The sequence below is a fragment of the Haliotis rufescens genome, unplaced genomic scaffold, assembly GCF_023055435.1.
Source record: "Haliotis rufescens isolate VD_foot unplaced genomic scaffold, xgHalRufe1.0.p SCAF_5, whole genome shotgun sequence".
Lineage (NCBI taxonomy): Eukaryota > Metazoa > Mollusca > Gastropoda > Lepetellida > Haliotidae > Haliotis > Haliotis rufescens.
The window spans coordinates 55,587,200-55,603,266 of NW_025964223.1; the positions used below are offsets into that span (position 1 = coordinate 55,587,200).

The following is a 16,067-nucleotide window of genomic DNA, read 5'->3' on the forward strand; positions in this document are numbered from 1 at the left end:
AACAACCAGGCAAATAAATGAAACATGAAACGAGCTTCGTAAATGAAACACATAAGAAAGGGATATTCTATGATGATGTATTTGATACGTGTATGAAATGCGATACAGTCAATTACGTTTATAACGAACACGCTTATAACGAACTGACGGATATAACGAACTAAGTTTTTAGTCCCGACCATTTGTTGTAGATATGCTGTATGTATGCTTATGACGAACTACGGTTATTACGAACAAAAATTAGTGGTCCCTGCGAGTTCGTTGTAACCGTAGTTTACGGTATTTCAAGCCCGGGTTGTGTCGACCTTAAGACTGAACTGTTTCGGTGACTGTTTTCAGCCTAGCTTGTAATGTTTTACTCATCCAATTTTCAATGTATGTTTTCTGCTGCACATCAATTTACAAAATGAAATGTGATGAATTGTTTCTGGTAATCTCTTTATTCAGTTGTAGGTAAGACGTAGAGCCTTCTGTATATACTGTAACATTGCTGTGAAACAACAGTGTCAATATGCCGTCAAGGACGGTTGGTTAGCCTGGGAGTGAAACTTTCGCTCGTCATATAGAAGACCCGAGTTCGAAATGGTACAAAGTGTGAATCAAATCTTTTATTGCCCGACTATTTCTAATGGAGTAAAGCTCTACCCACTCACCCACTCTCACTCAACAATGCCCACATTCAATCAACCAATCTTTTACCAAATTTTTTATAACAATATCGTGTTCATATCTGCGTCTAATTTCCGCTAATTCCTAGGAAATTGAATGAACGCAACCACAGAGATCGTTGTCGCTGAAGCCCACAACTTACATGGCCCCAGGTCCATGTTCATGGACATATATGGACATATATTCACAGTAGAATGTTTACATAATGATATGCACACACTTATGACAACAAACACGATAATACATATTAATAAAGTCCTAATTAGTCATTCATCGTGCATAACATTCCCGTGAAATATTATATGAACTGTTTCCGTGATATTGGTATTTAAGTAGTTGATGTTGGGTTAATAATTCAGAAGAGTCGCTGACGTGAACTGGGTTCTGTATTGCCACCAGGTAAGGAAACGTATAGAACTAGATATACAGTAAACTACGGTTATAACGAACTCGCAGGGACCACTAATTTTAGTTCGTAATAACCGTAGTTCGTTATAAGCATACATACAGCATATCTACAACAAATGGTCGGGACTAAAAACTAAGTTCGTTATATCCGTCAGTTCGTTATAAGCGTGTTCGTTATAAACGTAGTTTATTGTATATGCGCAAGATCTTTAATTGTTTGGCCGTTCTGGATGACTATGTGAGGATTTTCCTTATTCCATCAATCTATGTGAGGATTTTCCCTATTCTATCAATCTATGTGAGGGTTTTCCCTATTCTATCAATCTATGTGAGGATTTTCCTATTCTATCAATCTATGTGAGGATTTTCCCTATTCCATCAAGCTATGTGAGGAGTTTCCCTATTCTATCAATCTATGTTAGGATTTTCCCTATTCTATCAATCTATGTGAGGATTTTCCTTATTCTATCAATCTATGTGAGGATTTTCATTATTCCATCAATCTATGTGAGGATTTTCCCTATTCTATCAATCTATGTGAGGAGCTTCCCTATTCTATCAATCTATGTTAGGATTTTCCCTATTCTATCAATCTCTGTGACGATTTTCCCTATTCTATCAATCTATGTGAGGATTTTCCTATTCTATCAATCTATGTGAGGATTTTCCCTATTCTATCAATCTATGTGAGGATTTTCCCTATTCTATCAATCTATGTGAGGATTTTCCCTATTCTATCAATCTATGTGAGGATTTTCCTATTCTATCAATCTATGTGAGGATTTTCCCTATTCTATCAATCTATGTGAGGATTTTCCCTATTCTATCAATCTATGTGAGGATTTTCCCTATTTTATCAATCTATGTTAGGATTTTCCCTATTCTATCAATCTATGTGAGGTTTTTCCCTATTCTATCAATCTATGTGAGGTTTTTACCTATTCTATCAGTCTATGTGAGGTTTTTTCCCTATTCTATCAATCTATGTGAGGATTTTCCCTATTCTATCAATCCATGTGAGGTTTTTCCCTATTCTATCAATCTATGTGAGGATTTTCCCTATTCTATCAATCTATGTGAGGATTTTCCCTATTCTATCAATCCATGTGAGGTTTTTCCCTATTCGATCAATCTATGTGAGGTTTTTCCCTATTCTATCAATCTATGTTCTCTGGGGTGATCCAACTCTGACGTCATTAGGCAATACTACAGTAAACCTCAGGTGGTGTTACGTCAGTTTAAATAATGTCTGCACAACTCTACGCTGACTTAAACCAGCCATCTTAAAAGGGATTTATAATTCCGGAAAACGTTTATATATTTAGTTTCAGACAACCATGAGAGGCTGCAACAGGTTCCTCATTGCATGTGTGGTAGTGACTATCATTCTACAGATGGTTACTGTCGAAGCAAAGTTGAAAAAGAAAACGTCAATTTTCGATAAAATCAAGGGCTTTTTTAAGTCAAAGAATGTGAAAAGCCGTATGGTGAAGTTTTCGGATATATTCAACTTGCCGGATGACCTATTCAGGAACGTTGTGTCGATCTTCTCTGGGTTGACGGCTGCTGAATCAACAGATGCACTCCAGGACCTTCAGGGGATGGACAAGGGTGACATGACGGCAGACAGTCAGGAGAGATTCCAAATGCTCCTGGGGTTATTACGTAGCAAAAATGGTAGGTCTCTTTAATTAGATGTTATTCACACTCCATGGGGATCCTGGTCAGAGTACATCCCTGATACACGTGTGACGATCCGGGGTAGAATAGATCTTTAGGAACCCATGCTTGCTGTAAAAGGCGAAAATGTTTGTTGTCAGAGACGACTAGCGGGATCGGGTGGTAAGGCTCGCTGACTCGGTTGATGCATGTCATCGTATCCCAATTACATGGATCGATGCTCATTATGTCAATCACTTGTCCAGACTCGATTATTTATAGACCGCCGTTATATAGCTGCAATATTGCTGAATGCGGACTTAAACAACTAACAAACAAACAATCACTTGTGTCAGTTTCGGTGACATGGTTAATTGCATGTCATCGTACCCCGACAGCATTTGATGGTGCTCATTACATCAACCTCGGGTGTGTCAGCCTTGTCTCGATTATTTACAGGATGCCCTGATATAACTGGAACTCTACTGACATCAAACAAACAGACACCCATTTCTATGTTTAAATAATAGCGATTGCAGAGACCTAGAGAGATAGAGACATAAAACCAGAGTGAGTGAGTGAGCGAGTATGGCTTTACGCCGCTTTTAGCAATATTCCAGTAATATCACGTCGGGGGACACCAGAAATGGGCTTCACACATTGTACCCATGTCGGGAATCGAACCCGGGTTTTCGGCGTGACGAGCGAACGCTTTAACCACTAGGCTACCCGACCGCCCCACATAAAACCAGAGTAACATGTCCTTGTGAGCCTAAACATTGCTAACAACAGAAGATTGATGGTACTTATGATGGAATATAGAATATAAAAGATGGATTAAACATCTCTGTACAAACGAAACCACTTCTTGATACAGATCAGGTAAGGTAATATCGTTTAAGTGCATAAGGAGTTCAAAAATAAAGCCACACCTCAAATTATCATTCCCTTTCAAACCTAGGTACATTTTGTGTAACGTTTGCTAATAACTTGTAAACGTGATATCTTCAAAGAAACAGAGTGAGTGAGTGACTTTGATGCGTCGTTGAACAGTATTTCAGTTACGCCACGGAGTGTCAGCTTGATATGGGGGCAAGTCCGAAGTGTTGCAGATCTTAATGATTCACGTTTCACAATATAAGGGTAACGCTATTTTTCAGGGCATTATCATTTGCAGAAGCCCGAGGTCTTCCATTAACTGCCCGACGAAGGAGGGCAGTTGAAAAGACTGAGGGCTTCTGCAAATGATAATGCCCTGAAAAATAGCGTTACCGTTATTATAGCTAAAATGGATGGAATTTGTTATCAAATAAAAAGAAACAACAATGTCGATTTTGAAACATTTACTGCAATCAACACGAATGTCACTGGCCCACTTTTACAAATATGGAAACGTCATAGAACAAACCAGATGACGTCACTATTGAACGTGACGTCACCTACCCCTATCCTATGACGTCACCTAACAACGGGCGTGATAATGGCCCGTCGTCAAGTAATATGAGGGCATTATCAAGTTACAGTGGCCCACTCATTTCTGATAACATGCGGGCGTTTTTATGATAATTCTATCCATTTTAGCTATAATTTAGCCTATAGGGTGCAACTCTTTGTGGCGCCTTTGGCCATTGGGGTACTCTGTCCCATAGATAAAAATATACAAGTACACATTTAAATACATATACAGTGTATGTAGTTGCTCTTGAAAATTTGTTTATGCAGTGGTGTCTTTCTGTGTATATGTATGCTTGGGATGGTGAGTTATCTGGTTAGTTGTCTTGGATTAACATAGTTTTGATTGATTTCAGGGTCGCCAGCAACGTCCGGTTCAAGTTTGATTCTGTTGGTGCCAACCTCCTTCCTCGTGGTCGTCAGCTTACTTGGGAGAATACTTTAACGATGTTCCCCAACGAGTTCTTGTCATACTTATAATGCAATATGTAAGATTAAACCTATTCAGACATTTATCGCAACGTTTGTCGGTAACGATTACAGCTTCTCTGTTGAACTTCCTCAAGTAATCCAGCGCTCATGTTCATGTGTCGATGTTGTCTTTCATTTTTATGATCATGTTTCGGAGTCAAATACAAAATGTGGAATGATACAAAACAAATGTTGATTGTTTTTTTAATGGTAGATGACACCAGGAATGTGTGCATAAATGCACTGATTCGTTAACTGTGATAATACTATAATCCCCTTTGATCATGCCTTCGTCTTTCTGTTTGTGTTTGTTTGTTTTGTTTGTTTGTTGTTTAACGCCGCACTCAGCAATATTCCAGCTATATGGTGGCGGTCTGTAAATAATCGAGTCTGGACCAGACAATCCAGTGACTGACACCATGAGCATCGATCCAACCAACTGGGATACAATGACATGCATCAACCAAGTCAGCGAGCCTGACCACCCGATCCCGTTAGTCGCCTCTTACGATAAGCACTGTGTATTCAATGAATGAGTGCGTACACTGTAAGAAACGTGTTTAGAATCATAAGTGGCTCTGTCCGGGGTACAAGTACAGAAAATTTATTCCTTATACAGTTTCGAAAAGCACTAAGTATAATTTAACGGATGAAACTAATCTTCAAACAGTGAAGTGTAAAACAAAAGCTTATGCAGATTCATTTATACCAGCTACAGCACAACTTTGGAATAATACGCCACCAGAAAACCTAGAAGGGGCAGAGATCGTTACACAATTTAAGAACGTGCTACACGGGAGGGGAGATTAGGATTTTAATTACAGAAACAGGTATGTCAAGTTATTCACAGTCATGGTTACTCTTTACAACAGTGCTATATGGAAATTCGTATTTGAGTAAGGAAGTTCAAATCAAATCTCATAATAAACCTACATACAGGAGTTCAGTCACATATGTTCCCATGGTAATCCTACCTACAGAAGTTCAGTCACATGTGTTACAATGGTAGTCCAACCTAGGAGTTCAGTCACATGTGTTCCCATGGTAATCCTTCATACAGGAGTTCAGTCACATGTGTTCCCATGGTAATCCTACTTACATGAGTTCAGTCACATGTGTTACAATGGTAGTCCAACCTAGGAGTTCAGTCACATGTGTGTTCATGGTAATCCTACATACAGAAGTTCAGTCACATGTGTTACAATGGTAGTCCAACCTAGGAGTTCAGTCACATGTGTGTTCATGGTAATCCTACTTACAGAAGTTAAGTCACATGTGTTACAATGGTAGTCCAACCTAGGAGTTCAGTCACATGTGTGTTCATGATAATCCTACTTACAGGAGTTCAGACACGTGTGTTCCCATGGTAATCCTACATACAGGAGTTCAGACACGTGTGTTCATGGTAACCCTACTTACGGGAGTTCAGTCACATGTGTTCCCATGGTAATCCTACATACAGGAGTTCAGACACGTGTGTTCATGGTAATCCTACTTACAGGGGTTCAGTCACATGTGTGTTCATGATAATCCTACTTACAGGAGTTCAGACACGTGTGTTCCCATGGTAATCCTACTTACGGGGGTTCAGTCACATGTGTGTTCATGGTAATCCTACAGACAGGAGTTCAGTCACATGTGTTCTCATGGTAATCCTACCTAGGAGTTCAGTGACATGTGTTCCCATGGTAATCCTACCTAGGACTTCAGTGACATGTGTCCCTATGGTAATCCTACATACAGGAGTTCAGTGACATGTGGTCCTATGGTAATCCTACCTAGGCGTTCAGTGATATTTGTTCCCATGGTAATCCTACCTAGGCGTTCAGTGACATGTGGTCCCATGGTAATCCTACCTAGGCGTTCAGTTACATGTATGCTCTGTTCCCATGGTAATCCTAGATACAGGAGTTCAGTGACATGTGTTCCCATGGTAATCCTAACTAGGAGGTCAGTGATATGTGTTCCCATGGTAATCCTACCTAGGCGTTCAGTTACATGTGTTCCCATGGTAATCCTACCTAGGAGTTCAGTGACATGTGTTCTCATGGTAATCCTACCTAGGCGTTCAGTTCCATGTGTTCCCATGGTAATCCTACCTAGGAGTTCAGTGACATGTGTTCCCATGGTAATCCTACATACAGGGGTTCAGTTACATGTGTTCCCATGGGGAATTCTACATACAGGAGTTCAGTTACATGTGTTCCCATGGTAATCCTACATACAGGGGTTCAGTTACATGTGTTCCCATGGGGAATCCTACATACAGGAGTTCAGTTACATGTGTTCCCATGGTAATCCTATAAACACGAGTTCACATCCACATGTCACACACGTTAATCGCGTCTTGATATTATCATCAAATGTTACACACAGATCATGTGTCCATCTATCACATGACACTGAGTACAACGTTTAGGTATAGACTGTATAGGAAAATGTCGCTTTCACAAACCCAAACAGACTCTCCATCGAAATAAGCCCAATGCCCCAAGGAAAAACTCCTCCTTGGATAGCGAGTTTACTCGGAGAAGGGACCAAGACGTTTAAAGATGGTATTTACTGTTAACCTGCACTTAATTAAGAGGAGAAAACAAGGACCGGTTTGCTCGGAGTTATGTATGTCGTGTCGGGACTAAGAACATTATTAAACTAGACTCGCTTTATAAGTAAATTATCTTCCCATTTTACCTCACCTAATTTTTTTTATAAATAGAATAAGCATGTGATATTTGGCTTTCTTCTTCACCTATGTACGCCTTAAATACGCCCTTTTAAAAATCATTGATTCTTATATTATAACCATTAGTATTATCATATGTAACTTATAAATACATTGATATGAGTATGAAATGAGTGAGTGGGTGAGTTGGGTTTAACGCCGCTTTTAACATTATTCCAGTTATATCACGGCGTGTCAGCTTAATGTGGGAGGAAAGCCCGAAGTGATGCAGGTCTCAGACGTTTACCACTTCGGTGAAACCCACGAGCACGGGTATGGTGCTGACAAACCTAGAAACATAATTGGGGCGAACCGGGATTCGAACCCACAATCATAGCTTTCTTGGACGCAACTCTGCACAGCCAATCGCTGCGCCTTGTACGACTTGGCCACCCGTGCCCCCGAGTATGAAATGAATTTGTCCTTGAATATAGTATGTATGCAGCATAAATGAAACTCCGAGTCGAACTTGAGCACCACGCCCAACCTAGGGTATTGTCCCGTCTGACACAGGCCGATATATTGATGAGTAACTATGTTTAAGCTTGATGGTGTTGCGTCAAGTTCCAGTCTGAATTTAGATGTCGACGTCATTATTAGTGCCTTGTGCCAAGAGCCTTGCGTATTGTTGATCATCGTTAACTACAAGAATGGTGTAACTTCAAAGATTGACAGATAAACAACGTCCTTACAAGTTACTTGAATCAGATTTGTTTGGACTGATATACTTTCCAATGTAGACCTATAGGTAGAAATATTTAACAATGACGAATTAGCCCCCAAAAGCAATATCAAGAGTTCGAGTTTTAACTTGTCAAATGTGTTGATTTTACGGCGCTTCATATAGTATGTTTCGCGATAGAGTTTTCGTACAACATAAACATATACCACTGCAATAGTGTCTTTTTAGAAAATCAAAATGTTTTCTTCATTGCAATAATGTATTCAAGACATACATAATATAAGACACGCCAGGGACTCAATATATAACAACACTGGTTAACTCGGAGTCTTCAGAATTATACTCCTGCTCGTGGGTTTCACAAAAGTGAAAAGCGTCTAAAATTTGAATAACTTGGGGATTTCCTCCCACATGAAGCTGACTTGATGAAACTTGAATACTGTTGAAATTATCGGTAAACCAAACTCACCCCATATTGGGGATGTGTGTGTGTGTGTGTGTGTGTGTGTGTGTGTGTGTGTGTGTGTGTGTGTGTGTGTGTGTGTGTGTGTGTGAGTGTGTGAGTGTGTGTGTGTGTGTGCGTGTGGGTGTGTGGGTGTGTGGCTCTTGTACTAGTCTGGACTAATGCCAGTTTTATAGTGCTAGCCCACTGAGATACCATCAACATGAATACCCCACTCAGACACAGTTTAATGACTCCGAGCCGACCAGTCCTTGTTTTAGCCCCTTAATGCCGAACGTCAGGCAGGGTAACAACAAATACCATCTTTTAACGTCTTTTGACGAATATCGAACTCCGACCTTCCGCTCTCCGGGCGGACGCTCTACCACTAGACCACAGAGACGGTCAGCAGTTACAGTAGAATATATACGATATTATATGAGATTACAGGATCCAGATGCACGATCATCGGATCTTAACCCGGGTAAGAGGGGCAACTCTGCACAGCAACAGTCTACCGATCAAGGGCGTGTATGATATGTTTCCTATTATATTATACATTTATATACCGCAGGTACTAGTATCTGCTAAAATGCGGTTGAATTTGTTGCCCGACCACTGGATCCGTTCGCATTCCAGTTATCATTCTCAACTCCCTGGGGAGAATACAACCTAAGCTGCCTAAGGGCTCTAGGTTTTTACATCAACCTCACATATCGGGTACCCATTTCCCGCTGGGTGAACAGAGGCACATTTGAACTAAGTCACTTGCCAAGGGTCACACCACACGTTTTGACGCTTGGGCGTCTGTACGTATTCGTCTTTCCGCCATCTGGTCATCTACCATCGGCGGAGTGGGTTGTTTTAAGTGCATAGGGTGCATGTACTGCACACTAGGGGTACTGAGAACACTGTAATGGCCTGTCCCACCACAACGTTTTAGAGTAACCTGCACCTAGCGTGTAAAAGGCAGTTGGTATGCTGTCATACCTCGATCTTTCATCGAAAAACCATGATTTTAGCGTATCCATAGCGTATACAAAACAAGAGTTTACCGTATATGTAACGCATGTCTAATGTATTAGCAGCGTATCACTATAACTTATGACAGCGTATACAAGCGTATTGCCAGCGTCTCTCTGGCGTGTTCAAAGTATGACCAGCGTATGCCCAGTGTTTGAGTAACGTATGACTTGCGCGCTCAGCGTTAGCGTGGGGAAAGGTGCCAAACACGGGCCGTATTCATAAACATTCTTAGAATTTTCTTAAGAATACTCTTAACTCGCTAAGAAAATTCCTAGCTAAGTGTTACACTTAGGAGTGTAATCATAATGACTCTGAGCGTAACTTTTAGCTAAGAGTTAAGTGAGACTCTGAGAGTAACTCTTAGGTCGGACATTGTTCATAACCAGGGGAATCCCTGTGCTATATTTAGAATTCCGGGCACTCTTCAGTTTTAGAGGCATGATTTTGTATCGCGTGACTGTCACGTGATGTAAACGTATGAAGAGCGTTCCTCTAACGTATGTCTAACGTATAATTCATACCTTCATACGTTCCCATACACCGAAAAGTTTGTGCATGCACAAAAATGTATTTTAAGTCTCGGCGTACTTCAACGTATACCAGCATACTTTTAACACCTAACTTATCCATGGCGTGTTTCAGCGTTGCCGGCGTTTTGGCAAACCTTCTCATACGTCGCCATACGTTACTGGTATACGTTGTAGTTGTAACTTCAGAAACTCGACACGGCACTTATCTCGAACTATGAATAACTCGACATCATTTCGACTGTTCACAGAATATCGAGTGAACGAAGTTCACTGTCAAACCTATACATGTAGACAGTTCTAGATCATGCAAAATGTTTCGAATGTTTTCCTTGCTTGTTTGTTGTTTACCGCCGCACTCAGCAATATTCCAGCTATATGACGGCGGAATGTAAATAATCAAGTCAGGACCAGACAATCCAGTCATTGACATCATGAGCATCGATACACGCAATTGGGATACGATGACATGCATCAACCAAGTCAGCGAGCCTGACCACCCGATCCCGCATAGTCGCCCTTTACACCAAGCACGGGTTGCTGTTTCGAATGTATTTATATTAACATATGCATGGTGGTGACAAAATAAACGATGGACAACACTGTATGGTTAAAGGCTTTATTGATGTGTACATACGGGTGTGTGATAACACTGAGTTGGGAACTTACATGATCATTGTACATATAAACCCCATCAATCCGGACTGAATTGAGCAACAAACGTGTGGATCAACAAATGTCCGGATTAACAACTTTCTGAATTAACAAATGTCCGGAATGTCAAATGTTTAGATTAACAAATGCCCGGATTAACAAAAGTCAGGATTAAACAACAAATGTGCGGATCAACATTGTCCGGATAAACATATGTCTGGATTAACAAATGTCTGAATTAAATAACAAATGTCCTGATTAACAAGTGTCTGGGTTAAACAACAGATGTCCTGATTAACAAATGTCTGTATCAAAAAATGTCCAAATACCAGATAAAATAAAAAATGTCCGGATTAATGAATGTCGGAATTAGCAAATGTCCGTATTGACAAATGTTCTGTTAATAAATCTCGGAAATAACAAATGTCCAGTTTTAAAAATGTCTGAATTAACGAATGTCCTGATTTGCAAATGCCTGAATTAAACAACAAATGTCCGGATGAGCAAATGTCTGGAATAACGAATGTCCTGAATAGCAAATGCCAGATAAAATAACAAAAGTCAGGATTAACAAATGTCCAGTTTTAAAAAATGTCTGTATGAACAAATGTCCTGATGAGCAAATGTCTGGATTAACAAACGTCTGGATTAAGTAACAAATGTCTAGATTAGCAGGTGCTTGGATTAATCGACACTTGTCCGGATTAACGAATGTCTTGATTTGGAAATGCCAGATGAAATAACAAGTGTCCGGTGTCCGGATCAATGAATGTCTGAATTAACAAATGTCCGGTTTGACAAATGCCCCATTAACACATGTCCGGATCAACAAATATCTGGATCAACAAAAGTCCAGTTTCATAAATGCCTGGATAAACAAATGTCCTGATGAGCAAATGCTCTGATTAACAAATGTCTGGATGAACAAATGTCCTGATGAGCAAAATTAATGCTCTGATTAACAAATGTCTGGATGAACAAATGTTCGGACTAATGGAGTTTCACTATACACAGTGATCATATGTATATCAGCAATAATAAATATTGATATTTCTTCTGAAAATCGTGATACGAGGTAACATACAGAGTGAAACGACGTGCAGTGGTGGCGAGAAACAGCGAGCAGGGTTTAAGTGGGTGTTGTCCAAGGTTGTGAAGGGTAGCGGCAGTATGGACAGACGGCTATTTCAAAGTACCTGTCGGATTAACAAAGTCTGGAGTAACAAATGTCCGCATTGACAAATTTCTGAATTGAATATCCGGAGTGACAAATGTTTGGATTAACAAATGCATGGAGTAACACATACCCGGATTAACACTGTCTGGAGTAACAAATGTCCGCATTGACAAATTTCTGAATTAAATATCCGGAATGACAAATGTTTGGATTAACAAATGCATGGAGTAACAAATGCCTGGAGTGACACATACCCGGATTAACACTGTCTGGAGTAAGAAATGTCCGGATTAACAAGTTTCTGAATTAATAAATGTCCGGTAGACAAAAATTTGGATTAACAAATGTCTGGAGTAACAAATTCCCGGATTAAGAAATGGCTGGAGTAACAAATGTCCAGATTAACAAGTTTCTGAATTAACAAATGTCCGGAAATACAAATGTTTGGATTAACAAATGTCTGGAGTAACCAATGTGCTGATTAACAAGTTTCTGAACTAACAAATGTCCGGAATGACAAATGTTTGGATTAACAAATGCCCGGATTAACAATGTCTGGAGTAACGTATGTCCGGATTAAAATGTTACGGAATTAACAAAAGTCCGGAATGACAAATGTTTGGATTAACAAATACACGGATTAAGAAATGGCTGGATTAACGTTGCAGATAATGCCTCGTCAGTTGATTACTATCCCAGTAATAGTCGGAATGACGGGTTTCCAGACTAATGGGATTTCGCTATACACGGTGATGATCGTATGTTCATCAACAGTTAATTCCTAATTTCTTCTGAAAATCGTGATACAAGGTAACGTAAAGGGTGTACCGACATGCAGTGGTGACGAGATACAGCGAGCACTGTTTAACTGGGTGTTGTCCAAGCTTGGGTAGGGTAGCGGCAGTATGGACAGCCGGTGTTTTAAAGTCGGAGTAGGTTGACGACCACCACGCACGCACAGGACACCATCAACCAGCTGCAGCTGCAGGCAGTAGCAGATGAAGCTGTCAAGAATAGAAATGTTCAACGTCAAATATCATGTGATCTTATGTTCCTCCGAAACATGCTTGTTGTATAGATTTAATACTTTGAATCACCTGATGATGTTTGTCTGTTTGTTTGTTTTGTTTGTTGTTAAGGCCGCACCCCGCAATATTCCAAAAATATGACGGCAGTCTGTAAATAAATCGAGTCTGGACAAGACAATCCAGGAATTGACATCATTAGCGTCGATCTATGCATTTGGGATACGATGACATGTATCAATCAAGTCAAGAAACCTGACCACCGGATCCCGTTAGCCGCCTCTTACGACAAGCATGGGTTTCTGAAGATCAATTCGAGCCCGGATCTTCACTGAATCACCTGATGCTTACACCCTTTGTTTGTAATACTGTGTGTTGGGTCACTATTCAGAGGTGCGGAAATAGCAATCCCGACCGGAGCGTAAGTTCCACACATGATAAATAGTGCATTTCAGCATTTCAATGTCCTGATTAACAAATAACTGGATTAAATAACAAATGTCCTGATTAACAAATGTCCTGATTAGAAAATGCCAGATAAAATAACAAATGTCCGTATTAACATATGTCCAGTTCAAAAAAATGTCTGGATGAACAATCGTTTGGATTAAAGGACAAATAACCTGACTAGCACGGGTGTCTGGATTAAACAACACATGTCCGGATTAACATATGTCTGGATTAACAAATGTCCCGATTAGCAACTTTCAGATAAAATAACAAATGTCCTGATTAGCAAATGCTAGAGACAATAACCAGTGTCGGCATCAATGAATGTTTGAATTAACAAATGTCCGGTTTGACAAATGCCGCGTTAGCAAAAGTCCGGATGAACAAATATCTGGATTAACAAAGTATGGGAGTTATGGTCATCTTAGCGCTAACATTGCTTTAGGAACCCTAGCCTAAAAAAAACACACTATAACATACCGTCCATCGCCAGCTTGGCCTCGAGGAGAGCCATCAGCATCTCGGCTCTACCGTGCACTTCTTTCGTCATCTCCGTTTCCTCTGCTTTCATCATCTTCTTCATTTCCTGAACAGCATTTTGAGTCTCTCGTCTTCCAAATCTTAGAAGGTTTCTCACAACCGGTACTACCGTATTTATAGCACCTCCAATTCCAGATATAATACTGCTAAATGCAAATCTCTTCTTCCGACTAGGTTTTTTTATGTTCCCATTATAAGTAGACGCCATCTGTAAAATGATGGACATCACCACGCAGAGAATGATGAGTTTTGACTTTACTTCCATGGTGACCTACAATAAAAATAAAACACAAATTTATCAATAATCGATAACCAGATGGCATTTCAAAAACTCGAATTCAACTTGAAGTCCTTCGCTTCATTGTTATCCGTCGTTTGATACAAGCTGTATGGAATACACATGTACGAAACATTTACATCGCCTTAAACAATGAAGCGATATATATATCATTTATTTCCTAAGACTTCGAGTGATGGGATTAAATAAAACATGTCCTCTAAACAATAACGTCATGGTACGCATCATATGTAGACAGACAAGAAAGAGTCCCCACCTTGTGAAACGTCTGATTTCCTATGCAAGTGCGCATGTAAAACACATAATCTTCTCTTATATATACAGGACGCTTTCTGACAAGTAGTTACAAAACATCTCCATATATGGTCACGTCTTTTTATTTTCATGACTTAAATCCCGTTGGTGTTTACATTTCTAGCTATTATGACGACGTCAGTATTAGAAATTCTTTTAAAAGAACGCACTACTCCCGGTAAATACTGTACGGGAAGACGATGGAAAAAAGAGTCACACAGCAATTATATGTTGGTACGTCGAAGACAATGGTACTGTACACAAGGATAAAACTGCTACAAATATGATTCACACGTGAAGATCCGGGGTAGAATAGGTATTCAGCAACCCATGCTTTCCGCGAAAGGTGTCTATGCTTGTCGTAAGAGGCGACTAACAGGATCGGGTGGTCAGGCTCGCTGACTTGGTTGATGCATGCCATCGTATCCCAATTGCGTGGATCGATGCTTATGATGTCAATCACTTGGATTGTCTGGTCCAGACTCGATTATTTACAGACCGCCGTCATATAGCGGGAATATTGCTGAGAGCTACGTTAAACAACAAACAAAGAAAATAAAATATGATCTTAATTTTATCTTTGAGACCATAGTTGCCTTAATTAGGAACGTCTATGTCCTGTCTGGCGTTACTACGATGAGGGGCGGTCGGGTAGCCTAGTGGTTAAAGCGTTCGCTCGTCACGCCGAAGATCCGGGTTCGATTCCCGACATGGGTACAATGTGTGAAGCCAATTTCTGGTGTCCCCCGCCGTGATATTGCTGGAATATTGCTAAAAGCGGCGTAAAACCATACTCACTCACTCACTCACTCACTCACTACGATTAGCTGGGTATTAAACCATAATAATGATAAAATTAAACAGTGTTATGCTCATGCTATCACATGGGGTCTTTGGGGCAGTGTGCTTGACCACTGGTCTTCCTGGCCGGAATGAGTGAGTGAGGATGGTTTAACGCCGCTTTCAGCAATATGTCACCAATATCACGACGGGGGACACCAGAAATTACCCTCACACATTGTACCCATGTGGGGCATCGAACCGGGCCTTCGGCGTGACGAGCGAATGCTTTCACCACTAGGCTACGTCTGGTGTTATTATGATGGCCAAATGAAATAACAGTGAAGTCTGATTAAAAGCAACATAAGAAGGATGGGCGAATGTCTTTCATCCACAGGACCACACACTGTTTATGTGCATATTCTTTTCAAAATAATTCAGGTGAGTAGGTTAAAAAATGAAAAAGAAATATGATCTTAAAAATCTTCGATATGTAAATATTGTTAAGTAGGTTGGGGAAATCAATAGGGGCGAGGGGAATAGAAACAAGAAGAAGAGAGAGACAGACAGAGCGAGAGAGAGACAGAGAGCGAGACAGGGAGACACAGAGAGACAGTGAGAGACAGAGAGAGACAGAGAAAGAGAGACACACACACACAGAGAAAGAGAGGGACAGAGAGACACATAGAAAGAGAGAGGCAGAGAGGGACACAGATAGAGAGACACACAGAAAGTGAGACACAGAGAGAGGCAGAGAGAAAGACAGGCAGAGAGAAAGAGAGAGAGAGAAA

General features: G+C 40.4%; 2 protein-coding genes across 2 annotated transcripts; one reads left to right on the forward strand and one right to left on the reverse strand.

Annotated features, from left to right (window-relative positions):
- Window positions 1–1,040: 1,040 nt before the first annotated feature.
- On the forward strand, window positions 1,041–4,828 carry LOC125373408. Its single transcript, XM_048384451.1, has 3 exons — window positions 1,041–1,068; window positions 2,403–2,754; window positions 4,545–4,828. Exons 2-3 carry the CDS (start codon window positions 2,415–2,417, stop codon window positions 4,631–4,633), a joined length of 429 nt encoding a protein of 142 aa, XP_048240408.1. The 5' UTR covers window positions 1,041–1,068; window positions 2,403–2,414; the 3' UTR covers window positions 4,634–4,828.
- Window positions 4,829–10,663: 5,835 nt separating this feature from the next.
- Window positions 10,664–14,564, reverse strand: LOC124125572. The gene is made up of 3 exons (XM_046488901.2): window positions 14,459–14,564; window positions 13,845–14,175; window positions 10,664–12,893 (listed from the first exon to the last, which is right to left on the reverse strand). The coding sequence occupies exons 1-3, from the start codon at window positions 14,492–14,494 to the stop codon at window positions 12,811–12,813; spliced, it is 450 nt and encodes a 149-aa protein (XP_046344857.2). The 5' UTR covers window positions 14,495–14,564; the 3' UTR covers window positions 10,664–12,810.
- Between the last annotated feature and the right edge of the window lie 1,503 nt (window positions 14,565–16,067).